The sequence below is a fragment of the Oxyura jamaicensis genome, chromosome 7 (genome assembly GCF_011077185.1).
Source record: "Oxyura jamaicensis isolate SHBP4307 breed ruddy duck chromosome 7, BPBGC_Ojam_1.0, whole genome shotgun sequence".
In the NCBI taxonomy this organism is placed as follows: domain Eukaryota; kingdom Metazoa; phylum Chordata; class Aves; order Anseriformes; family Anatidae; genus Oxyura; species Oxyura jamaicensis.
Window position 1 is genome coordinate 22,410,372 of NC_048899.1, and position 27,575 is coordinate 22,437,946.

At 37.0% G+C, this 27,575-nt stretch overlaps 2 protein-coding genes across 4 annotated transcripts in view; both read right to left on the minus strand.

Moving 5' to 3' along the window:
- TBR1 (T-box brain transcription factor 1) overlaps positions 1-1,923 on the minus strand; it is an 8,561-nt gene extending 6,638 nt beyond the window's left edge. The window contains exon 1 of one of the 2 annotated variants that reach the window (XM_035331532.1): positions 137-1,923. In XM_035331532.1, the coding sequence (XP_035187423.1) occupies positions 137-828 (692 nt within the window). In that variant the 5' untranslated portion in view covers positions 829-1,923. The remainder of the gene's footprint in view (positions 1-136) is intronic. The other variant, XM_035331533.1, reaches the window with a different exon arrangement.
- Positions 1,924-4,887: 2,964 nt separating this feature from the next.
- The window catches only part of PSMD14 (proteasome 26S subunit, non-ATPase 14), a 46,940-nt gene continuing 24,252 nt past the window's right edge, over positions 4,888-27,575 (minus strand). For both annotated transcript variants that reach the window (XM_035331536.1, XM_035331537.1), the window contains 6 exons: positions 26,557-26,707; positions 13,856-13,963; positions 11,208-11,282; positions 8,841-8,966; positions 7,457-7,519; positions 4,888-5,317 (listed from right to left, as the gene is read on the minus strand). In XM_035331536.1, the coding sequence (XP_035187427.1) occupies positions 5,219-5,317; positions 7,457-7,519; positions 8,841-8,966; positions 11,208-11,282; positions 13,856-13,963; positions 26,557-26,707 (622 nt within the window). In that variant the 3' untranslated portion in view covers positions 4,888-5,218. The remainder of the gene's footprint in view (positions 5,318-7,456; positions 7,520-8,840; positions 8,967-11,207; positions 11,283-13,855; positions 13,964-26,556; positions 26,708-27,575) is intronic.

Genomic DNA, 27,575 nt, shown 5'->3' on the forward strand with positions numbered 1-27,575 from the left:
TGCCCCGGCGACCACCGGCCCCGGCGACCACCGGCCCCGGCGGCGGGCGGCTCCCCCGGGGCGGCGGCGGCGGCAGCGGGCGGCTCCCCCGGCCGAGCAGCCCCGGCGCCCGGAGAGGGTCCGCGCGGCGGCTTACCTCCCCTGCTTCGTGATGATCATCTCCGTCTGGTGCCGGTGGAATTTCAGCCAGAGCGGCCTGTTGCACAGGTAGACCTGAGCCTTGCCGGGGACGAGCCCCGGCTGGGTGGAGGAGAACTGGTAGAAAGGCGCCCCTTGGTAGGAATGGCCGTACTGCTGGGGGTAAGGGTAGCCCGCCGTGGGGTAGCCTTGCGGCGAAGAGTTGGACAGGAGGCTGTTATAAGCTCCGTTGGTGATCACAGGATGGTGAGCCATGTAGCGGCTGGGGCTGGCGATGGAGAAGGCTGGGTGAGCAGGTCCATGCTGGCCGGGGTAAGGGAACATGGTACTAGGAGCAGAGGCAGCAGACTGGGGCTGGCTGGACTGAGAGAGCAGATAGCGATCTGCAGCAGATCCATCGAAACTGTGACGAAGCTCAGAGACCCCGTCCAAGACGGGAGAGAGTTTATTTCTCTGGACGTCCCCTGGTGTGTCCTTGGAGTCAGGAAAATTGTCTGTATCTGACTGATTCGTCATCCCCCTGGTAATTTTTTTCAAAGGTGAACTTCTCTCCAGGTTGTCAGTGGTCGAGATAATGGGATGATCATGCAAGGCAAGCTCAGATCCGCCTGCATGTGGGTAACTGCTGCTCACATTGAGAAATTTCTTGGAGAGCATGATAGAGGGAGAAAGACAATGCTCCAGCTGCATAGCTCTAGCACCACAGTAATAACCCTTCAGTCCCTGGATCTGAAAGGGCTCCTCAGTATCAGAAGCTAGACATCCTGGGACCCTCACTAGACAGAAAGCACTTCATCCACCAAATGCTTCCCAAACGTTTGATTTACTTTTTTTTTTTTTTTTTTTTTTTTTTTTTCCTTCCCTGGGAGAAGAGATTGGCCAATTGACACTATGCAGCAATCAGGAAAGACTCACTTTTGATCTTGCTGCTTGCGGAGAGGATGAAACGGCTTCTGCCATTGGTTAACCGCTGACAGTAATTTAATTAGATAGACATTAATTAGGATAATCACCTGGCTCCTGGTCGCGCCGATCATGGCAAATTGAAGGAGATGATTTTATTGTGAGATACAAGGAAGGCGAAGGGGGAAGGGAAGAGTGTGTTTGCTGTAAGAGCTCATTATTATATGACCTTTCCAGCATTTTTTTATAATTTTTATTTTTTTATTTTTATTTTTGACTACGGCTGCAAAATAAACCAAAAGCCCCGCGTTTCTCTAAATACTTGCGCGCCTGTCCCCCGCCTCTGGGTGCCATGGGATGGCCGGGCTGGGGGAGTCCGAGGACCGCCGGCGGGTCCGGGAGCCGCTGCCCTCAGCTCACCCGGGCGGCGCCGCACTCGCCCCGCTGCCGGGGGCGACCGGGGACCGGGACCGGGAGCCCCTCACCGGGAGCCCCCCGTCAGTGCGAGCGCCCCCCGCCCCTCCCGAGCCGCCAGCGCGGCGGCCGCGGGTCTCCCGTTTGAAGTTCCGCAGTAACCATCAGCCGAGCTGCCCTGGCGTGGTGTCTGCGGGTCTCTAGTGAATAAATATTTTAGCAGGGCGCTGTAATGCCGCACATCGTCAGCAAAACAGCGGAGAAGGCGTCCATCCGGCTCCGGATCGCTTTCCACTCGGTGTCTGTTTTCCCTCCGTGACTCAGTCCCACAGACAGCGCTGGGAGGGGAGAGCGCTTTTGTAATACGTTTGTCACCGGCTGCCTCGCCTCACGGCAGCAGCGCCGCCACGGCCCTCCCTCAGCGAGGCGATCGAGGCCGGCGGCGGGAGCAGCCCGGGCCGTGCCGGCTCCGCTGCCCGGAGGCAGCCCCGCAAGTGCCGAGCCGAGTCCCCGGGGCTCAGAGGCCGGGGGCGAGGTCCCGCAGCTCCGGGGGGCGGCGAGCGCCGTCTCTCAGCGGGGGGAGCCCCGGCACGGCCCGCAGCGAGCCCCGCGCCCGGTACTCGGCCACCCGCCTCCCCGCCGCCTCAGCGTCGCTCCCCGTGCCCCTTCCCAGGCGAGCTCATGAGTTTCCAGAATCACCCTTTTTTCTCTCTCTCTTTTTATTTATTTATTTTGTTTGTTTTCTCCGGGAGGAGCTCTCTCGTTTCATTTTTCATAGTGTTTTCCCCTTAGCGGTGTGGACCTGAGGTATGTCACGGAGCACACCTCTTTCCACTTGACGCCAGCAGCCGGCTTCCAATTCCGTTCACGGTTAGCGCGGCCCCGACCCCCTCATAATAAAATCAAGACCTACACGTATCCACCTGAAGCCAGGCTGAAACTTCGCAAACTCAAATCCAGAGAAGGCAGGAAGCAGGCTGGCTTGTCAGAATGCGTATTTCAACACTCCCAAATCTCACAGCCATTTAGTAATTTTGCCGTGGCTTAAAACTGTTCAAAAATGTGGTGTTCCAGGGAGGCTGTCATACACAGACTTTGCATGGAAATTATTCTAATAAAATCCTCTGTGAGGCAAAAAGCGAGCAGGTAAGCTTACTCGCAGGCTCGTGGTACAGTGCAGGCAACTTCCCATACTCTACCTTCTCCTTTCAGTGCTAAGAGAATAGTTTTATCAATATCAGTCCTAACTACTGTTTCTGACACTTGTTTCACCAGCATGCCCACCCTTGCATTTCTCTGCTTGAAACCGATAAAAAGGTAATGGATTTAGATGCATGGGCGGGAGATGGGTCGAAACACAGCTAAACCCTGGGAAACGCTGCCCTGAATTATGTTGCTACACCCATATACATGCAGAGCTGCAATGAATTCAGTGGTGTACTGCCAATCACATGGAAGTGTTAATATATGCCAAAAATCTTCAGTGCACAACTCCTAAACTGGTATAATAGGGGGATATGCAATGGCAGGTGGTGTTACAGAATCGTCATAGAAAGAAGGAGAGGTTTGCTAATACAATATGCCCATCCTTCGTGCTGACAGGTGATGAGGGGTCAAGCTGCTAATGAAGGTCTGCTCTGCTGCGGCTGGAGGCTCAGAAGGTGGCTGTTTGAAAACCTTTCTTCCTCCAGGATGGTATATGGGCTGCTGCTTCTCAGCTTACAGTGTGCATGCACACTTCCAAATCCCTCTGTGTAGCTCCTAAAGGACTGAACAAAAATGAGGAAAGATGCCCCAAAACCCAGCCTTTTGATTATTCATGAAACAGCTTAGTAAATGGAAAATTGTGCCCTCAAGTCAAACCAAGGACTGGATAGAAAGCAAGCTATTACAGCACAAGCTCATACTAAGGAGATCTGCATCTCCAGCAGCTTTCCTTCAGCTACCCTCCGTAAGATGTACATTTGTTAAAATAAATTTAGAAAAATGTGCAAGACTTACTGTTCTGGCTCCCAGCTTGCACTGGCCTTTCACGCATGCGTACACTGCAGCACTGCGATAGCTCCTCGCCGGTTCCGCAGTGCCATGTTACCTATGACCCTCCCCAAATATCCGTGGCCCTCCTGGTGATACAGGAGAGCAGGGATGCAGAGCCCCTCTGCGGGCCCCCACATCAGCTCCTGCCCTGTCTCTCCACAGGGTGCAGCAGCAAAGCGTATACTGGACAATGCCAGGGCCCAAATACAACCTTCCCCAGTGACACGCTGGTTTTCAGTGCAAACCACAAGAAACATTTCCACTTATCTTAACTGCAGGCAGACAAACATGGTTTGGTATGTCTCCATTTTCCCAGTCTGATACTCTGCTGCCTACTGTGGGGGCAGAGGGAAGGCCATAAGGAGGGTAGCTGCAAAAATCTGCATGTTCCCCTCTGAAGTAAATGCACACTAAATATACTTTGAGAGAGAGTTATTTTAAAATGGTAGAAGGCCTAAATAAGAAATTCCAAACAAAAGAAAAATGTTTGAATGGTAATGAACAAATAAATAGGAAAGTACTGGGCACAATGTGAAAAATAAGACATAAATTTAAGGTCCATTTGTTTATGATGCAAATAAGTCAAATAATTTAAAATCTTTAACACAAAGATGAGTTCTAAACTATTTATCTGTCACAACTGTTGCAGTTAAAAAAAAAAAAAAAAGCATCTAAAATATTGTGAATGAGTGATACAGAAAGAACACTTCCACCCAGACAAAAGAATCAAATCAGCCTAAGCACCTCCAATACTTAAAATGCAACCCCCCCCCACCCAAGCCCAAAACCCAGGGTCACTCCAAAAACGCAGTTACTTGGCTTTGTCTGCTTAAAACCAAGCAGCCAACCCACCTACCCTTCCGTAAGCATTTCTAGTCCATGGAAAGGGTTTAAAATGTCACATTCCAGTTGGGATTCCTTCCATATATCTGTATCTTATGTACCTCCTCTTTCACAGGAGGGAGGGTTCATATAACCCTACAGCAGCCCCCATCACTTTAATGTTTATTCTCAGAATAGTGCTATTTATGACACCGCTGGTGAGAGTTGTGTGATTCAGTTATCAGCATTAACTGAATTCATTTTCTTAAGGTCAATTGTCTTCTGTGGATATTACAGCTTGAATAATATTGAAAGGGAGCTGTCATCGTAATTTTCAGCACTTGTTTTTTGTATATCCTTGGAATTCAGCGCATTTATATATATGTGTATATATAAAATCTTAAAAAGAGTATTTGGCAATCAATGAAAGCCAAATTTCATTAGAGATTTTTTGCTGTCCTAGCAACTAACATCTCAGTAGTTCTATGGTGGATAGAAATACGTTTTTCCAGCACTTTTCCTACACCATTGATACCCCCCACTCTCACAAAAAAAAGGCTTTCCAGAACTTAAGACAGGCTGGTAAATGTACTTTTATTATGTTGCAACAATCAAAATATATATGTACTACTGATTTTTTTTTCCCAAAATATTAAATGAAAATGTAACACATTTTTGCTCACATCGTGTTCTTGAATTGCTTTGGGGTCTGTAAAGACCCTGACATAAAAAAACTGAAGCAACTGCACAATTAGAGACTAAAAGGTGTTATTGAGCTGCACTTAGACTGCAAATGAAGTCAGATGTCTCTGTTTAATCAAATATAGCCTCAGCAGTCTCTGTTTTGTGAGTATTAGAAACAATAAACAAATATACACAGAAAGCATCACAAACAGTAAATCAGTTATTTAAATACAACTGTATCCAACATAGCAGCTAAACACTGGACAATGTTTGAAGTCATCAGCACATCCACATGCTCTTCTAAATGACGTTTGGGGTCCTGAAACAAAAAGGATAACATGTGAGAAATGAATAAAACGTTATCTCTGTGAAGGATTTCCGTTACTTCATTTCTATGTAAGAAGACTGTGACTTAAGGAAGAGAGGCCAGTGAAGCACCCAGATTTTCCTTTCTAACAAGACCTAGCAAATGACTAAACTGCCCAACGATTAGTCCATACTATCACTCAGAGAAGCAGAGGATAGGTTTAGGAAGTAAATTTCTATCCAGTATCTGAAGAGTAACCATGACAGCTGTGAGTTTTAAGGACAAAACACAACACGTGGAATTCACTGTGCATCTCACTAGGTCCAATATTTGAATCTCAGTTCTGTTACACTGCAATTTGTTTTCAGATCTTTGTACAAATATGTATTCTAATCCTGTGAAGCCTCAAGCATGATCTAACACAGTCTTTGAATAGTTGTGTCGACTGAGAAAATTAACATAATTATACCTATCAAGAAAATGCACAATGAGATGTTCAAATGTTCTCACAAATAGAATGCTAAACCTGAACAGCAATCTGAAAATACACATTCCCACACACTATTACTCAAGTGAGTGTGCACTTGTGGGCATTCACATAGGATAATTACATTATTTCTGGTTGAAAACTTAACTATATTCATAAACGGTTAAAATAACTTCCAGAATCAAGATTAAGTAATTAATCTGAAAATACTGCAAAATTATCAGGCACATTTAAAAAACATCTCTAAATTTTACTGCTGCATTGTTGTAGCATTCTTGTTTGTAAAGAAAACACGGAAGGCAATCATATGGGAATTCTATCTACTACTTTAAAAGAATTATTGTCAAAATCTAATGAACTCATTTGAGTTTACGTAAAAGTGAACTGGAAAATCAGCATGTGAGGAATGCCATAAAATGTAAGCTTTCTTAAATAACTAATTTTCAAAGATCATGTAGTTCTCCAATATTCTGTTCTTAGCAAATGCATCCTAATAACATTAATATACCTATTGTGAGCAGCTGTCTGTTTACAAAATTTTCTATATAAATTGCAGAGAAAAAAACACACAAATTAATTCGTAATTTTATCAGGAAGAAAAATGGCTTTTCTTTATAAAGAACTGCATCAAAATAGATATTTTCCCCCACATACGTGTAATTATTTAAAAGACGAATGAAACTCGAGTTATGTTTGAGATGACATCAAAACTCTTAAAATACAATCCTTGTTACAATGTTTAATTATATATATTTATGTATGTGTAGGTGTGCATAAACTTTATTGTTCTGAATGCTACAGAAATACACGAGTGACTGAACAATAGTGCAGATGTGTTATGACATAGCTGCTAGAAGCTGACACATAAGAGCAATCCAGAAGCCTTTAAATTCTACTGCCACCAACAATACAATATATACTGGTTCTGCAATGACATGCTTAGTATTTTTAAAGCCATTTTTTTGTTTCCAGTGCCTCTCTTGAATTTTGAACACAACCTTTTACCAATCTGTTTTGTTCTCCTCTCCTCCACCAAAGTACATTTCCTCAACCAACCTTCAGGTTAAAATGATACGTAGAAATGGTTTTCTGTCAAGTCCTCTACATCCTTACTTTGCGAAGGGATAGAATGAATTGAGTAGGTGTTTTCAGTTTCAGCTATGATCCTAAACTGTTTTGCTTCAACAGCAATACAAAGCAGTGCAGCTTACTTGCATACGTGCATATCGGAGCTACACACTGTGTTTGTGAACCAAGGACAGGGGTGAGCTGGCTCTTTGGCCATGATAAAGTATGAAACTACACCCCCATCTTTTTTCAGCAGTACTGTTTCTTAAAAGTCGTCATGGGTTCGGTCTCTCTGCCAGTATAACAGACTAGGATATCTTTATGAATCTCCTTGGAAAGGGAAAAAAAATGGAAGAAATCTCAACACTATTCCTCTGTATCTAATATAAACACATGACTTGCAGATATACTGCAGATTACCTAAGGTCAAAAGCCTTGTTCCTTACACAACAATCTTCAGCAAAAATAAATTCATTATTTAGAGTTGAGAATATCTTGCGTGTAGAACTGAAATCACCTACACACGTATAAGAAAATTAATATTTAGAATGAACGAAGCGTATCATTCCACCTCACTCTAATTCATCGCACCTCACCTGCTTGCCAACATTTTTTATTGCCAGCTGTTCAGGTGTCATCTTATCTTCTTCTTCAACAGCCTGTGAACGAAACACAGAAAAGGTCAGTGTTTCAGATTTCATTTACTTTTTTCCCAAACCACAAGATTCTCAAATATAATTCTCTTTCACAAAAAAAAGGGAGAAAAAGGAAAAAAAAATCAAACAGCAACACATTTTAGAAAGTCAAAAGGAAAGGTACTTCAGCTTTTCAGCAGACATGGTTTTAATTACTAAGTGTTAGCACAAAAGATGAAGGTAAATACTCATGAATGTTTTTATTGTCAGATAAGCAAGATGTATTCACAAAACTTTTAAGTAAAAAATCCTAAGTGAGGAGTATTGACAGTTAAAGATAATTGAAGACAGTTAAACTAGTACAGCAAAAATAAAAAAATAAAAATGTCACCTCCATTGGTTCAGCTACTGGAGGTCTGATCACTAGTACATTTTCTACTGTTTAGAGTCAATATATTTTTATAATGTCCTGTTTTTTTCACACATAGTATGTATAATGTAAATCCAATAACTTTACTTAATGGATGTAATACTGAATTTTATTTTTAAGGACTTCTTGGAAGTTAAAAAAAATACCATTTATCAAGAATGACTGACAAGCTTATTACTTACTGAAAAGTTGCAGATATCTATGATTTATAAACAGTATTTCTAAGTGTAAATGCCAGTATTAAAACACCACAAATAACTGTGATCCTTCTTTCTTACAACATCAATAATAATTTCTTTATTTACAAAGAACATGAAATTAGGCATCAGAATGAGTTCTAAATATTTACTAACCACCTATCTACTGGAATAATACCAATAAACAACCTTATTCTGTTATACTGAAGTCTGGTCAAGTAGTCCTTGACTGAAGAATGAGAAATACAATCAATTTTGAGCTACATGAATCTGAAATTTTCTTCACCAAGCACAACTACAAAATCAATGTGATTATTTCCATTACTAAGCAAAGCACATAATTAAAAATTTTGCTAGTTTAGGGCAAAACCTTGGTGAAAACACCTGAAGAGCTATCATAGTATTTTTTAAAAAGTTAATAGGTAACTTCACATAGTTGATTAATAAATGGAGGAAACAATCTTCACAAGGCCATTAAAGCCATGCTAGTGCCTAATTTAAACAAATCCCAAGAAACTCTTTGCAGAAAGCAGATTATACAAATCAGATTAACCCCCAAGGTTCAAAAGAGTTCTGCAGTCATTGTTTTGTTCTTACCGTCCTGTCTTTTACAAGTCATTTTGAGTAAGGCTTGTGATAATTATCTTTGCTTCTGAAATTAAGTAATAACTTTCATTTCACAAACAGTTACAGTTATATCATTACGGGTTATGAATACCTTGTTATAATTCTTAGCTAATTCTAACATCTCCTTCACTACTGTTTCATTGAGTTTGCAGTGTTCACTGTAGTCCTGCAGTGTCAAACCTTCCATCCAACTCTTCTTATGCAAATTTAGCAACATCTGAAAAATAAAACCTGTTTAGAGCATGCATCATAAAATACATTCAAAATACTACACAAATGTCTAATTTATGGTAGTAAGAATATAATAAAAATGGATTGTGCAATGTTTAAGTAACTATAGTAATCAAATATTCTGCTAAAGCAGAAAACAGACTTTCTTTGAGTTTTTAAAGACCAAACTTCTTGAACTTTAAATATGAAAATGAGGTGTATAAACCAGGGTCACATTCATTCTGACAGGAATGCTTTTCTTTTGTAATTTAGTATTTTTGCTGGAGGTTGAGAATGAGTAATTGTATTGTTGAAGAGGTAGCAGTAAGGTGAATATTTTAGCTACCACATAAGGAATGGTTGAAGGATCTGGCCTCTGATGAATTTGAAAAATATTTTAATGCTTTGCTTAAATGTATGAGGTATTTATTTAGGTTTCACTGATTATCCTGGACTGTATGCAAGCAGCTGCCACAGTTGTGAAGAAGTGAACTTCAAAAGCAACCAAAGAATGACTTGTGTTTGCCCTCCTACAAAGTAAAGAGCCCTAAAAACCACATGATAAAATAGATTTTTGATGGTGATAAGTGCAGGGACTATTAGAAATATCTGAAATGTACTTGGCTCTCTGACGACATTCTGACATTCTTGGAAAAGCGAAGAAATAACTACAAAGGTAATTTCCTGATTTTTATGCATAAGGAAAGCCTATTTTGCAGATTTTCTGCACACTCAAGGACTGTAAGGAAGATTCTTTCAGCAAACAGTTTCAGCTTGCCTTCAATTTACAAACATTTACTATGGAAGTCTTTGAGAACCTATAAACCCTGTAATTCCTACTACCTGAATGAAAGCAGATGCTTCATCCTTTGTGCTGCTTCTAAAGAAAACTGGCTTTGGAACATATGAACTGAGTTGAAAGTATCATACATTGTTTTAGCAAGATCTTATTTACTGGCAGGAAGAGTTGTAGGCAAACTGCATACAGATAGATTAGCTTGGCTATCTGGGCTTTAAAGTATGGTTTTGTGTGATGGGCTCCTCATCCAATACGTGAAGCATATACTTTTCTTTCTACAAATGAAGGTAAACATCACCATGAAGGGATTTTTGAGATCTCAACCTACCTTACGTGAGACATGTACAGATAACGTGCTGCCTCACAAATTGAAGTTTCCTTAACTTGGACAAGATTATTCTCTTACTTGCATTTACATATGTAAACCATTAAACCACATACACACTTGGAACTTCAGATAAGAATGGACCAGCCACACTGTTGTATTTTAATGTAAACAATATAGTCTGGAAGTTAGAATACTGTCTTAAAAAGGGTTATCTATTTCACAAACCCCTTTCAGCTCCCTGATTTGCAAGATTATTCTTCCACTACTCAAAATTGTGTTTCTTTTTATTATTCTTAGCCCTCTAAAAGTAAAAATCAAGTAAGAAAACCATTCTGACCATTGCGTCATGAATTCCAACTCTGAGATCAATTTATAACTGTAACAAAACCATGAACATGCATAGTCATAACTGAGGACATAATCTGGCTTTTCAAGAACTAACTTCTGTAGACTACAAACTTATTTTCCTGGTTGAGACTGACAAGCTAGAGGATTTTACTTGTCACTGAGGAAGTCTGATACAAAAGTAACTGACTATTTTTTGTCAGCTACTGAACAGTATTTTTTCTGTAAATGTGTAAAGTTTGTGTAAAGTAAAAAAGGTGTCCTGTGAATTAAGCAGGACATCACTACTTCCTTATGCTCAGTGTAGTCTTCAAGAGCTCTATTCATACCAACCGGAAGCACTGTTGACGTGATTATAGCCAATAAAAAACCTGAGACTCCTCAGTTATACAAATCCATTTCAGAAAATACAATCTTCAGTCTTCTGGAATTCCAGCCTGTGAGAACCTAAGGGTGCTGGTATGTTTTTCAGCCTAAATCAATGAAAATTAAACTTTGCACAAACCTGTTAAGCGTAGAGAACAGCATGAGAACTTCCCATAAAACGTGGGGAAAAATGTTGTCAAACTACTTACATGAATATTAGAATGTGTTTTTGAAAGGTTTCATCATCATTACTACACATCTAAGTGCTTTCTTATGGAAGAAAAGCCATAAACTACAGGAGGGTTAAAACAACTATTGAAAGTATCAGCAATTAAATTAGAATATTACCACAATTCTTAAGTAGTTTGAGCAGCATTCTTTGTCCTCTGAATAAAAGCTAAAACACTTACCTTCTGTTCTAGTTCATTCTTCCTGTAGTTGATAGTGATGGAATAGTAATGTCTGTTTAGTCCATGAATTAGTGCCTGTAAAATTCAGAGAAAGTTTATACAAAAGCTACTCACCACTGAAACAAAAGGAAGAGTTCATTTAAATACAGCCATCTTCAAAGATCATTTATGGAAAAAAAAAAGGACAAGCACAACACAGACTATAGGTACTTATCAGGTAAATATACCTGTTCCTAGCTTTCAATGTCTGTCAACTGGCAGCTATACTTTCTGTTTCTAAAGCAAAGACTCATTCCACAAGTGACAACCACCATAGGAAAAAGGATTAACTGCCTGCAAACTTCTGACTGATACATTTGCACACATATTTCTCTCAAATCTTGCTTCTCTCAATAAATTTGGCTATCACATCGACTAAAATACAAGTCTCTTTCTTTTACAAATAAAAGAATGCTGAGTGCTTTTATTTACAACCACTGCCAACCTTTCCACATTTATATTCTGAGATAGAGTACAAAGAGAGTAGCTTCAGCCAATTTTCAGCTTTGCAAATTTGTCCTTCCTTTCTCCAACTGTCCTGTCTCTTTCCTCCCCTCTTCCCAAATCACTCTTTTAAAGAGTTGACAAATGTAAAAGATAAACAATCATTCCACTTCAACCCTGAACAGAAGTTGTAGTTTGGCAATTGCAACAGGATAAATTGAAGCCCATAAAATAAACACTTGCTCTACATTTTAAAGTAAACCTTGCTCTTCATACATTTTCTTTCAAATGGAAACCATCATTCCAACATGACTTACAAGTTGGATGCACAGACAAAAAGCAAGTAAAAAGCTGTTGATAAAGGAAAACAAGAAAAAAAGACAACAAAAAATGATGAAGGGATACAAAAGGGGTATTTATTTCTAAGATGTTAAGAAATACCTTAAAACTATTGGTAGAGAAAGAAACAGAAATTATAGCTTAGCTGAAATCTCTGTTCAGTTTGCTGCTGAGCTCTACTGTGTCAGAACTGTACTCGTGACCTCAGAACAAAAGCAAAACTAAACTGAGTCCTTAGAGAAAAAAAAGGGGGGGTGCTTAAGAACAGTCTCATTTTAAGCCACGATTTTAGCCTAAGAGTGACATTGCAACAGCTCACTACCAATTTGGAAATTAAAAAAACAACCAACCAACAAAACAAACAAACAAAAAAAAAACACTCCAACAAGAGAAACCCAAAACTCCTGTGGCCAAAATATGCCATGCTATAGTGACAGTGATCTTAAAATAATGATACGGAACAACTGAATGATACTACAGGGGCTTACAAAAAGAGTCATTACACATGGTCCAGAAAAGCCCAGTAGGGATATTCTCCTGAAATATGCAAGCGCAGGCTTGCCTACATCCAATCAAGACTATTAACTGGTTATTTCATACTCATTACTGTTCACACTTTTTTACCAATTCAAAAATCAAAAGTAAAACAACAATCTTCTGAAGTAAACACTGTTTAGCTATTGGATTTTATTATCATTATTTTAAAAAAGGGTTTCAATGTGTAAGTAATAAAAAGGAACTGGTATTTTGAAAGCTAGGGGTATGGTGATCTAGTCTCCCAGAGGACGTTTCTCTTAGAGCAGAAGTTTAGCCCCTATGTCAGTCCTACCATGAGTAACATACTGTCTTTTGCCTAGTATGTTTATCTAGCAGATATTGCTTTGATTGTTTAAGTAATAGATCAGAAGAGAAGGAATGATTCTCTGATTCTGTGAATTTGGATTCATGGGTGCCAGAACACATGCCTTTTAGAATGCATGGGAATAGCAAGGGAAAAAAGTTTTCTGAGGAGAAAAAAAGGGAAAGACATTGAGGCATAAGAATGACACACATAAAAGCATTAATCACTCCCAGGAATACTTCCTTCAGATCAGAAGCTATTTCTTGAAACTAAAGTTTGCTTCATTGAAGACCAACATTTTTGTGTCACTAGTCAAACTGTCAACTTTAGAAATCAAACTTTGAATACTGAATTTCACAAATGCTTGCAAAGAAATACAATGCAATATTCTCAAGGGAAGTTGAAACAACCAAATAATCCACTGAATCTCCTACGCCACCATTTTTTCACCAAATTGTTGTATCATCTCAAAATGATTTTTTTAAGACACAATACAATGTTAAATCTAGATTACATGTTAAGCAAGAAACTTCATATGCATACAGCAGAAAGGCAACATCATTAATATAGAAGAAACTTTTTACATAATTTGCTTCAGAATAATTTATATTTGAGAAAGCTCGGACATGCTAATAAGGACTTTTTGAAATTACAGTACTGAAAATGGATCATCTTTTACCTATTTTGCGTCACACAGTATGGCATCAATTGTTACTTTAAAAGTTTGCATTTTGATAAATCGGTACTTTAACCGTTGCAGTATTTAATTATACAGGCATTCACACTCAGTTAGCTAATTTAGGGCTCAACTTTAAACTCTTCATATATATAACTCTATTGATGAATCACATCAACTTCAAACGCATGCAGAAAAATGCTAAAGAGAGAACAATAAACAAATTTATAGCTTACTGTTTTTAGGTACCTTCCCCCAAAATTGCTGAAAAGATCCTGCAATTCACAGGACTATCAACACTGAGTTTACCTGGATAGACGGCTTGTTTAAGTGACCCAGATTTGAAGTTGTTTGTCTTGGTTCATGTCCCAAGACCATCATATTAGCATTGATCAATCTGAAGGCATCAATAACAACCTGTAAAAACAAGATGTCAAGTCAATTCTTTTTAGAAAATGCAACTAATAGTGCCAAGCAACAGTGGACAAGGCACAATCAACTCTCATCTGTTTTTGGCCTTTATCCAGAAAATCATTTAATTATAATATTAATAAAAAAGAGCCTCCTGCTGGCTATGCTATCAGCACACTACACTACCTTGTATTGTAAGGTGACACCAATTACTACCTTTTCCATGGAGCTGTAAGTTTTATATACATGATATAATCAGATAACATTGGATTTTTATGTATGCTCACTCTAAGCTTCAAAGGTATGCATATGTTTGTCACCTAAATCTTATCCAATCAAAATGAATGACAGAGAGAGACTAAAACTGAAAGTGAGCACAAGCTAAGGGACCGAGTCTAAAGCCCAGTCCTGTCACATCAATTATACTACCACAATACTTGAAATGACAACAAAATTATAGCCAGCAAGGAACTTGCCCCATGTATTCCCTTCTAGTCAGATGCTTTTTGCTTCTTGTGACTACGAAAGGGTCTATAAACTGTCTGATGGATTAAAAAGTCCTTGTCAGTGTCATGCTCAGGAATAAAAAATAGAGTAAAAGAAAACCAAGGTCATTTATGATTTAAAGGTACACAGTAGGTAGCATTCAGTGCTATTTCTTTGCAAATAAAGGAAAACTACCACTGATTTTTATTTCGTCCTGTGCTGCATTTGTCTATTAAAATAGTTGGAAATAGCATTGCATGGCCCATAGAATAAAACCCCATCACCTATCCAACATCTATGTCAGGTATGTATGGAGCTTAGAACATACTAGCAACACACGCAAAGCTACTCTTGCTGGGTACTCGCCATTACAGATTAACCACCATCTGACCTTTCTTGTTTGGGCCCTGGTCTTTTAGCCAGACTTGTGGTCACACACAGCTGCATGCAGCCCCACAGACAGTTCTTGCCATACTTGCAGACGTTTTTTCTGTCTAGCTTCAAGGAGTTATCCCAGTTCTTTTAGCTAAATAGCTTAAATCTCATTTTAGCAGCTTTTATTACACTCGTTTTTATTCTCTTCCTCTCCATACTATGGGATGACCAAAAACAAATACATTTATATGACTGGTCTGATATTCTGAGGAATTAGAGCTGAATCTAATCTTTATTGTTGAACAAACATGAAATCAATCACTGTTTGCTACCAAAAGTCTGCAGAGAAAGTGACATCAGGTCTCCCACATTATTCTAGTATTTTCTTCTTGATTTACAGCAATGTTAACTAAATACATATGCAATTTGATTAAGACTATAATAAAGTTATTGAGGTCACTGAGATTATTCATGTGTAAATAAAATTAATGCAAGTTAATTGATTAGGCATGCATTAAAACAAAATAAATATTTATCCAACTATAAATTCAAGAAGACTAGTAACCCATCACCTTTATTTTTTTAGATCAAACTATTTAATCTGTGTTGAGTGACTCAGTACTACTGCGCAGACTCTCAGCTACCTTGCCAGCTGTGTCTGCCCCAATATGTGTTACGATATAAATATTCTGCATATATCATGTCTTAAAAGACTGCAGAAAGCGTACAAAACATGCTTTTATTAAAAATACTAGATAGTGACCCAGTTAATGTCAGTTAACAGTGGCAATCCCTTTTTGAAAAATAATAAAACCAAATTACTTTCAATATGTAGTAAAGAAAAAAATGCCATCTAATGTTAATGATACTGAAGGGAATAATTAAAAAATAATAATTCTCAAAATGATCTTAAATAGTATCTATATACCTATATGTTCCTTGTTGAAAGATATAAAATAATTGTATTTTTCCCCTTTTATTACTAACAGATTTTTCTCTATCTCAAAACGCGTGTGTCAAGCTATTGTATTTATCTCTCCATGTTCCATTTTAACCAGATGCTCCAATTTATGGACACCTGGAAATGCCCAACCATAACAAACAGGCAGTATAAATTAAAAAGTCAAGCAAAGGAAAAAAAAATCCACACTGCAGGTCTCTAGAGACAAGCTAGACAAGGGGAAAAAAATCTAGCAAATAAAAATTTACCCTGAGGAGCAAGAAACATCCGCATGGCACTATCCCAAAATCATGAGGAGCTGCTTTATAACTTGAGATCTTAGTGGCTGTGCTCCTTGATTTGAGTTGAAATGAGAAATTCACTGAAAATGTTGAGTTTATCCAAAAATGAATAGCTTCATAAACTATGGATTTAGTTTGGTTCTTCAGCCATTTGAAACAAGAAGAAAAAATAATAATAACGACAACAGTAGATCAAACTTGGTTTTGATAATAAATTCACCATTTTAGTCAGTGTTCTCAAGGTTACATTTGGATAAATTTCACATGAAAATATGAGAACTAGGTGCTAAAATTTCAGGGAATGACGCTGACTACTAAGCTAGAGTCTTCCCTCTGACCACAAGTGGTTTCCAGTAGGCCTCAGGTTCCACCTGGCGTGAGGCCTGAAGTACCACACCGCCTCAGCTGGGCAGGCCGCGCTAACAGGAAGCGGTATGAACTACTGAGGTAAAACTGGAATTCCTACAGTCTCAGAAGGGCACCACGAGTACGCAGGTGGATGGTATTTCTTGTCTTAGTTGCACTATGACGACCAATGGCAACTAAATATTTTAACTACACTAAGATTAAAGGAATTTGCAGCTATCGCTATAGCAACCATCTTAAAGAAACTAAGATGCTCAACAACCTGGAGGCTAAATTTAGACCTAATACGCAATAAAAACATAAATACAACAACAATTCCTACATATTGGCTTCTACCAAATGTAATTGCTTTTTTCATGGTGAGAACAAATCAGTTCCTCCTTTAGAGGATTATATCAAAATAGACTCATTAATGTCCAGTTTACTAATGAGCAATGGATGAACTAGGTGTTAATTATGCCACAGTAAGATTCAAGAAAAAAGCCCCAGTAAGCACTTGTAGGTGCACACAAGCTGAAGTCTGCTCTGTATGTTTGCCTCTCTTGATACAGCATGATGCAATCAGATGACAGCAACATGGTCGCCCTGTATTTTATGATGGAAACTTCAGATATGGTATTTTGAACAAAGAACCTCTAAGGATTAATTAAAAGCAAAACAAAAAACACCCCACTTGGTTAGTTGGAATTTTGCTAAGAAGTTGGTATTTCTCATCCAAAAATTTTAAGTTGTCATTACACTTATATTATCTGATGCATCTTGTGATATGTCAGTAAAAACTAGTTTCCAAGCTTCACGCTAAATTCTCTTTCTATAGACATAAAAAGTTAAACAAAAGTCTGTGGCATTGGGATATTTTCCAGAAATAAGAAGGTAGGATTTTTTTCAAATGCACTTCTGCAGTGCAACTCTTTCACCACTCTGACCATTTAATTTCTCCAAGTACAAGTGTCTTCAGACTTTTCAGAGGTCATTTGAACAGCAGACAGCTTATAACAAAACCATTAGCAGTTTGGCTAGCTTAAGGAAACCTCTTACTTTCCTTTTTTGTTTATTATCACTGCATGAATCTGCAGCATATGAGAGTTTATAATTTCTCAGGCTTGTTAAATTCATGTTAAAGGTCTGTTTTCTTGTTGAATAAATTTTGTTCATATAATGCTGCCTATTTCATATACTGAGTCTTTAATAGCACCTTTGGTCTATGCGCAACTCACAGATCAAAACAGAGGACTAAAATAGGGGTTGATGATGCTATTTACATGTGTGATTCCTGCTGTCTTCTTGTTAGTAGCTTTAATATAATAGAAGACCTTGTCTGTTTTGTAATTAACACATCTTTACTGGAGAGATATTTGGAAGTGATTGCTGTGAATATACTGGTTAGTAAAATAAACACAATCACACACCACTTTCTGTTATCAGACAAATTTGTGAATTGTACACATTATACTCCAGATCAACAAACTGTGATATAACAGCCAAGTAGAAGACACATTTATATAACCCTTTATTTTTCTGAAAATATGTATTCAATCTGACCTTGCAAATATAATTAGCTTGTGGGATGTGTGGATTTCAGTACCATGGATGCTTTACTAATTGCAGCTCTTGGAAATAGATACTAAATATTTGGAAGCTGCCAATACAAAATAAAAACTGCATCTTTTTGTACATCTGTCTTAGCTTCAAAAAAGCATAATAATCTAAAAAACAATAACTATAGTGCAGTTTTCAAGCATTTCCCAGGGGTCACCAACCAAGAATAGAACTTGCATAATGGATTTTTAGAAACGAAATTTACAATTATCTTCGGTTTATTTTATAAATTTGAGGATAACTATAATTAATATGATTCATGGTTATTCACAAGAGCTGGATTCTTTGATTGGTAACTAGATAAAAATCTGGCCTTTTATAGTGAACATGGTTATTAAAAATAATGGTGTCATTAAAATTTAGAATGTTTAATAACTGAACTTATTTTAGCTTATTCTGACAGTGTGCCATGCAGATTACCACTTTTTCTAAAAAAAGTCTTCATAACTTTGTGTGTGAAAAAATTCAAGACAATTTCAGGAGTACTTTACACACTTGATTCTATTAAATTAGTCCAATTGGAAGTCTACAAATAATATTTAAAGAAACACTTGTTTTGCAAGGTCTACTACATTTTAATTATAACTTTCAGTTAGAAGTAAGCCGTCCTTTTAAGTTTAAAAAATCTAGCATCAGTATTTTTTCCAGCGAAGAATGTATCACATATGGTGACTATCTTTAAAAATGTATTGTTTCCTTGGAATTCAAATAGCAATGCATTGTTTATGCCATATGTTTATGAACAAACATACTAGTGCTTAAAGAAAACTATGCAAAAGATATAACGTGGTTATGCAAGGTGTGGAAAAAGAAGTAATGTCCCATCTAAAATATCTTTTATCACCTGCAACTGACCTGTTATCAACTGCTTGGTTTGTTTCTAGATCCTTTAAAAATGAAACGAAACATGTGACTTGAGAAGTGCAGCTCGGGTTTATGACCATTTCGTTATTTATGCTGCCATGCACTGTTAGACAGCTACAAGTGAAGAACATCTTCTGTCCCCTGTTAGCCCACAACATAAAAAATTCAAAGAAATCTTACTTTTTATGCCATTTCCAATGAAAAGCACTAAGAACTGAAACTGACTCATGCCAAATGCATATCACTGAATTGCTGTGATTGTGAGTTTGAAGTTTGCAACATGGAAATTATTTATAAAATGTCAATTTTAGCTCTGGAAAATATATTCCTAGGAGCATGTGCATTTTCCTTCTCTATCCTTAGAGAATTGCTTATTTGTGGTCAAATCTGCTGTACAACTTGAACATCCATACTGGGAGGGGAGAGAACTACAGTATAATACATTTATCTTGACAAGTGAGGGCATGCATCCATAACTCGCAAGCCACAAGTTTTAAAGCTATATGTCTTAATGAAGATAAATGGAGTATTCTACATCCATCACAGCATAAGGAAATTAAACATTTAATACATTTCAACAAAAAGTCTTCTCGGAACTTTTTTGTTTTAGGGAAGGGCATGAACTGAAGTAACCTATGTAAATTGTTTAGTAGGTAAGCATACGTTGCTAATTTAAACACAGAAAATCCAAAGGATGTTGCGTAACAAACACCAGCATTTAGAACACCAGCATTAACAGTTTTAGCATCCCACTAAAAAAAAAAAAAAAAAGGAATTAACATATGCAAAACATGTTATTCTGAGTACATGCAATGACAATTAAAATGCTGGCTTTCAAACAAAACAGTAGAAAACAAGTGGTACAGCAGCAGTAATAAGGCAGTTCAATACTCAGTCAATTATGCCTAGGTTTAGAAAAATTGTATCCTGAACTGAAATGCACAGATGAACAGCAAGTGTCCTACACAGTAGTGCAGATGCAACGCATCTCTTACAAATGATTCTTCAGGAAAAAAAGTCAGTCTTTACTGAATGAGTAGTAAACCAAAACCAACACAAATGTCTGCTTCCTTATTCTACAAATCTGTCTCAGTTCTTACCTACAACCAAGGAGGAAGTTTCAGTCCCTGTTATGCAAACTACTACACCAAATGCACCACATGATGTTAAGAAATGCCATGGATGAGTTCCACAGTTACTGGTTGGTTATTTGGCTGTTTGTTACATGGAAGAGGTAATCCCGCTCTTGCCAAGGATGACTGCCCTCTGTACCATAGGATGCTATTGTCAGCTGACACTTTTGTTGATCAGGTTTAGTGACAAACGTATATGGAAAAATATATAGGCAAAAAGACACAACATTGCCATAGAAGCTTTTTCTAAGAGTTAATTGCAGACTTCGTTTTCAAGTTTTGGCAAATAAAAGGCTACTATCACATTACAAATGCATACTAGTGTGTTCCTGTAATTATTTATGACAATAATTGTGACATTTCCTTTCTTTCCTTTGCTTTATTACAATGCAAATTGTGATAATGAAAAGTATCAAAGCTTTGTGCTCCATTGCTATTTATCAGCTATTGTACTTATTCACTTTAATCTCAAAATCCACAAATTACTAATATGTCAATATTAATGACCAGTAATGATCCAATACTTGAGGATGAGAGTTTTTATACATACTATAAGAGTATCTAAATGTACTAAATGTTGTACAAAATGTACAGAACAATATAATCCCTGATCTCAAACAGTTGTAATCAAAATTACACAACATAAAGCTCCCTTCTGTATTTTAGATTTTTTCATTTACAACAGAAAATAATGTTAGTAAGTGCAATTCTGAAAATGGTCTGTTTCAAGTATAAAATATTCTAACATAAAATTGTAGGTATTACATGTTTTAGAAGATATTTTATTGAAAAATTTATCTGAATTTATCTGACATTCAAAGCAACCATGACATTCAAAGCAGTAGTGACAATATAGTTCGGTTTCATTTAAACTTTAATTAACAATTTCAAGCTGCTAATGAATTGAATTTGCCTTGTTTCTCAGGAAGATTTATTAAGATAACGACTATTAAGACAAATACATGAACTAGGGAGGGAAAATTGTAAAAAAAAACACTTGATAGGTGGCTCCTATGTGCTTACTCAAAATTATCACAAGCTTAAGTCTTAATGGGCCATTTTCAATGCCGAATTTCAGGTGTTATACTAGTCTCTCTACACATCCCATTTTACTGATTGCTTTTTCCTGCCTCCTTAAAAGCAGCCACTATCTCCTCTAAACAAACAAGAGAAAAGGAAAGGTACAAAGGGAAAATAATAGTAGTGGAGAAGAGTGGAGGTCTGAAAGCATGCAAACTATTAGAAAACTAGTGTAAAACTTATGTTCAGCTGAAGAATTTTTTTGAGGACAGATGGCAATTCCGGCATTCATTTGGCTTCTACTTTTAGACTACTTTTTATCAAATCACAAACAAAATCACTATTCTTATGTTCATCATTGAACAAAAAGTCCCTCTATTCCTCCAAAGAGTTAAAAACTAGAAATCAGGTATTGACAAAACCCTATCACTGATACACAAGTGGACACCTAGATCTAGAATTAACATAGGCACCAAGGTGGGGGGGCTTTATGGAATACAGCACCCAAACAGGTCATTCAGCAAATACAGTAACAAGCCTCTGTTCAACTGTATGATACATCAGTTTTGTAGTGGCATTGTAGTCTTTCATCCTATGCCTATTTAAATTTTGTCTATTTCAAAAAATTGAAAATAAAATTCAAAATAGACTGGAATACTACAAAATTCTAAAGTAAATTATTTGAGCCACCATACTTATTTAAGAGGCATTATTTTTCTTCATTACCAGTTCAAAAGGATTTTAACATCTTGCCCTTGCTAAAGATGACCTTGGCTTTGGATGGACTCAGTTTTGCTATAGACCTCCAGCAGCAACTCAGCTAAGCTCTCCAGAAATTTGCTATTTCAGGATAAATCATACATATATATATATATATATACACACACATATATATACAGTAAAATGGTACCTCTTTGGGACTTCCAGGAGCACAAAAGGGATATTTTTATTTCACATTTTAAAAACAAAAGAATAAATGATAACTGTTCATCGCATTTGTTAGACTCATTTTAGATCAAAATTATAAAGATTTCATAAATTGAACCAAGGAAAGCAATTCAGAGGTCCCAGTGGGGGAGAAAAAAAAAAAAAAATCAAACAAAATGTTTTTAGTCTAACGCTCACATTCTGGCTTCTGTTTGAAGCATCAGACCTTGCAATTCCAGAAGAGGAAGCTACTGAGATCACAGAACCAGGTTCTTCACTGATGTGGAAGGAGAAAGAGACAGCAGTCATAAACTGTAATGGGGAGCTGCTGACTATATTCAGAGACAAAAATAACCACCAGAAAACAAACACACATCCACAAAAAAGCCACTTCCAGACTAATAAAGCATTGGAACAGATGTCCCCATAAGACTGTGGCATCTCAAGACTCAAGAGGACAAAACCCTAAGTGATTTGGGTCCCAACTCAACATGGAGCCTTTGTTGCACACAAAGCTGGACTAGATGATCTTCTGAGATTACTTCTGACCTGAATGATTTCTGTTACCTGGCTACCTTTTTTTTTTTTTTTTTCTCCTTGCATTCTCCGAATGAGATTAAGACAATGATACAACACCACAGCAAAAACCTTTTACGGAGGTGGCAGGATACAGTCCGCGCATAGGATTAAGATGCACAGCATGTTTGTTTTTATCTGTCAGGAGGTGACAAACATGCAAAGCACAATTTATAAAAATTTATCAAAGACGAGTCTTCTTCAGAAAACAAATATTTATAAAAATAGATTTTTGCCATGAAACAACAGGTCTTCCTACCAATATTTCTGACAGTGCTTTGCTTGGAAAGATAACAGTGCAACAGACATGAAATTTTGCTGTATGAACAAGAGATTTTGTTACGTACCATACTAAAAATCAACAAGTGCCAACAAACTTCTCAGATGTACAAAACAGACTCCTGACCGTTTTGGATATTTCACAAAACTTTCTGTCAGCAATTATTAATCACGGGAAACCAATGAACTACCTCTCAGAAAAGCAAACCACTTTAAGTGGTGACTTTTTCTAAATAACGGTTTCTAACATAGTTAAATAAGTAAAATGGAGTCTAAATTTAAAATAGTTTTAAAAGAAAACACCACTATATTTAACATATGAGTGTTAACATATAGATAATGTTTGTAGAGTGAAAGAAATTACATTACAGTGGATTTAATGTAGTTATATTTTCCTTAAGAGGTGAGGAACAGCTGCTAAGTTAAGGTCCAAAAAAATTTATTTTTAACATTTGGCAAAGGTATATAGTTCTCTGTACAGAGATTTCAAAATGTATGTTGGAAAGAAATATAAAATGTCAATATTTAGCTTTAATCCAGATCTTTAATGAAATTACTTCTGTGGAATATTCTAAATATGTATTATAACTCCCATTTCACAGACTGGAAAACTGGAGGGTTTTGTAAAAAAAGGGTTTTGCAGTAAGTACAAGATAAAGGGACAGCTAGACACGTTGCTCCACTCTCCACATTTTACCATGCTTACTTTCAATTTATTCACAAAAATCAATTACCAAAAAAAAAAAAGTGCCAAAACTTAAAGCTTTTTCTCTCTGGGTTCTGCTAACACTGACTTTAGTTAAAATTATATATACATATAAAATAACATAAGAGTTTTTACAAGCAGCTGGAACTTTATTAGCCTAAATATTGAAACATATAGTACAGAGTAATGGAAAAGAATACTGCTTGTGTAAGAATATATGTGTGAAGTTACAAAATCAGTATTAGAGTAACCTGTCTTTCTTGTGTCCTACAATATTTATGTAAAAATACCCCAGTCCTACAATGGTCATTAAAGCAGGTGGCATTAAATCCACAGGCCTGTATGAGGATTTTATTTTTATATGTGGATTTCATATTTTGTTCAAAGGCTTTAAGAAGACAAGAAATGCCTTTTTTAAACAGATGAGAATTATGTCTTCTTATCTTTGAATTGCAGTCCCAACCCACAGTCCTAGTAGATGCTTGGAATCAGAAGATGTGTGCCCAAATTAGAAGAGCTAACAAAGCTTTCTAACAGTAACAGAGGCAAACCGCTTTCTAATGCTTTGTTTAGACGAGGTGAACCTGAGGCTCCTCACCAGAATTCATTTCAACTTCCTAACACATGAAAATAACCCGTGCCCTGCTTTATCCCTCGCTAGCACCACCACTACTGCTTCACTGACTCTAAGCCATAGCAATTTATCTGGGCATGGACCTGCCCTCAGGCAGGTTTAAAATTAGCTAGTGTGTAATTTTGGACTTTGTTTTTGAATACTTCTAATCTCAGTCAAAATACACCACATTAAAATCTTCTATGCCACATGTTTTTGCCAGACAGTTATGCTGGTAAAAGGTATAATGAGTCTTGGACTCATGCAGCTACATGCACTAGCAACAGTACAGTGGCTACTACAGCAACAAAATTACCTCTACAAGCATTTCTTCTTTTGCTGGAGCTGAGAAAACACAGGTACTTCCCTGAAATAGGCTTAACTCAAATTGTCTGTGATACTAAGGAGCACTAGACAGCACATTAAGGAAGCCACACAAACGAAACGGTCAAAACTGACCTAAAAATCTCCCCAACTCTAATAAATCTGTTCTTACAGTTTATCTAAAATCAAAATACATTTCAATGCAAGTGAACTTGCCAACCAAGGATATAAAAATCATACATCCCAATCTCAACCCCTAAAATCAGGAAACTAATTTGAAGTACTATTCATAATTTTAGGTATTCCTTCTATTTCTAAACTTTGGGGATGCACTTGCCAGAAACATTTTTTTTTAAAGTACGTGAAACCTGAGAATGTAATTTAATCTTACTGTAGCATCTAGACACATTAGAAACAAACATTACAAGACTTCCAGTGATCTCAAGTACTGGCAGCAATGCCATAAGGAAAGATGTAACTGAGAAATGTTTAGATGGACAAAAATTCAAAATAAAAATAAAAATGCCAAATATTATTTACATGAGGAGAACAAAGACCCTTATTTAAGATGACAACTGTGTCAAACAACAGTGGCAAAAAAACCCACACCACTTAGTGAGCAAGTGTGGAAGTGTGGTAAAACAGTAGTGTGACTTACTGGGAGGCTTTTCCCCTTAATGGATGTAATAGGTAGAGAGCTCGAAATTTTTGGTATACTACCCCCAATTATATTTTGACAAAATAATTTTGTTTCAACATTCATACTTGAGTGAGAAAATAAAAGTAAGCATAAAGCAAAACTTACAGAAAAAAAAAGTAAGCACTAATTAAATATTCTACTGCAGTATTTTTTTCCACAAGAGCTACCAGCATATTCTTCCACTCTTTATGCAATTTAAAAGACAGCAAAATTGATTCCAACATCTAATAGCTTCCAAACATTTCTTTTTTCAAATTCCTGTATTTACATAAACAAATATGATAAAATAATCAGAACTAAAAACCAACCAACCAAACAAAAAAAACTTTAAGTGAAACCATAGATTCACAATATTCTATTGTGAAATTAAAGGAAACCTTAGTGGAATTCTTCGGTAGCTTCTGTATAATCTCTCACAGGAAACATACTACAGCTTTACAGAAGATGAATACTTACTTTTAAAATATTTATAAATTTACATTAATATCATCCATATATACTGTGATGCATTTCAATAATTATTCTACAATACAATGGGAGTGCATGCTCAAACAAAACACCTCAGCAGTATTTTAAAGCAGTAAACCACCTAGCCAATTTCTGTACGTTCTGTAGTTTTTCTAATCCACTCTCCCTGTGGTTGAGCAAAATCGAATTGCCTCTCACATTTGCAGACAGCTCTGTGAAGGTGATAATAGAGCTGCTCCCTGCTGTCATGAGGCAGGAAATAGGAAAATGGCATATGGGGCTAGAAAGAAATAAAAAGAGAACTAAACAAGAACAAAAGAGATTTCAACAAAGGACAACTATAACCCAATATGCTTTGCAAGTTAATCTCTTTTCATAATCATTTAACATACTTAATCATTTATCTGCACACTTTCTGAAAATCTTGAACGCTTGATACCGAGTCTTCTGTAAAGTTTTATTGCCGAAAGCATTTGGAATAGGAAGGCTATTAAGAGCCATCATATGTAATGCCTATAAATCAATGCCTTATTGGTACCCACATTAAGGGGCTAAATCTATTCTGATCTGCTAATAATTGATCTTAGATTTTGTGGCTAAAATGAAATCTCTGAAACAATGTACACTTGGATTATTAGTTGCAAAAACGTTGAGTCACACCTGAAAAGCAAAATATGAAGTGAGGATTATGACTGGTTATGTGCACTGACAATATCAGAGAGTTCCAGCTTGTTTAGGACTACTGATATAAGCTGCAGAATAAGTGGATAAGGATGTTTTCATTTACAGTGAGATTATTTATTTATTTATTTTTAAGGGAGAATGGGCCTCCAAAAATCAAGAACTTACATATATATACAGTGCCTCCACAGTAATTTTTATTGAAGTACCTTAAAAAAAAAAATAGAAAGACTACTATACCTTTCCTTTTACACTTTGAATGGGATCCACCACCACAGCAACAGCTCTTTCCGATAAGGCTTCAAAGCTCTGCTGAGTATTGATATCTACACCAGACAACCAACAGCCAAAGCCAGGGTGACTATGATACCAACCAACTACCATCTCAGGTCTGAAACAAAGAGAACACCGAGACTCTTTAAAAACAAAAACATGCAACACAAGATGAAATAATAAAACACCAGGGCATAAATTAAGATGATCTGTGAAAAAACACCATTGGAAATATTTAAATTACTCTCCATATTATGGTGAAAACATGGATATGAATAAATGCGACAAAAGAGGGCTATCATTAAGGGATGCACATTAGTAGTAGAAGATCATGCTTTCAGTTTTTCACCGTTACCACACCTTCCTTGAACCAGTTTTTACCCTTTCAGCACTTGAGTAAATATCTACTCTTTAACTCCTTGGCATCGAGGGTTGAATTTTCACGGCAGAAAGTCCATTTTAGACATGGACAACGGGAACTAACGGTGGGAAAGGATTAAATATCAATTAAACCAGCAGTAGAACTAGGAACTCAGTCAAAAAGCAATTTGCACTGTTCTGTTCAGCTGCTGAGCCTTTTGCTAACATTAATTTTGAAGTTTTTCCCACAGTAAAAGAATTTGAGCAAGCAGACGACAACTGTTGAGAGGTAGGAGTGAAATAAAAATTTGTTTAAATCCTAGAATCTTTTATGAAATAATTTCTCCTTTCTTTTCATTAAAATTGCTCATAAATAAGCTAAAACTTTGTAATTTTTTAAAATCTTAATTGAAAAAAAAATCAATCTTTTACTAAATTGAGCAGCATTCTAATCTTTCTGTGCAATAATCAAAGATGTGGGTTTAACATAACTGACAACCTCCTGACAATTAAAAGGCATGAGGTGGACTGAATTACATGCTACGTTACTCACCCATTTTCTGAACCGATTATTTCTTTTTCAAACTTAATTGCAGCTCCTACTTCACTAGTTTTGTAGAGAGCCA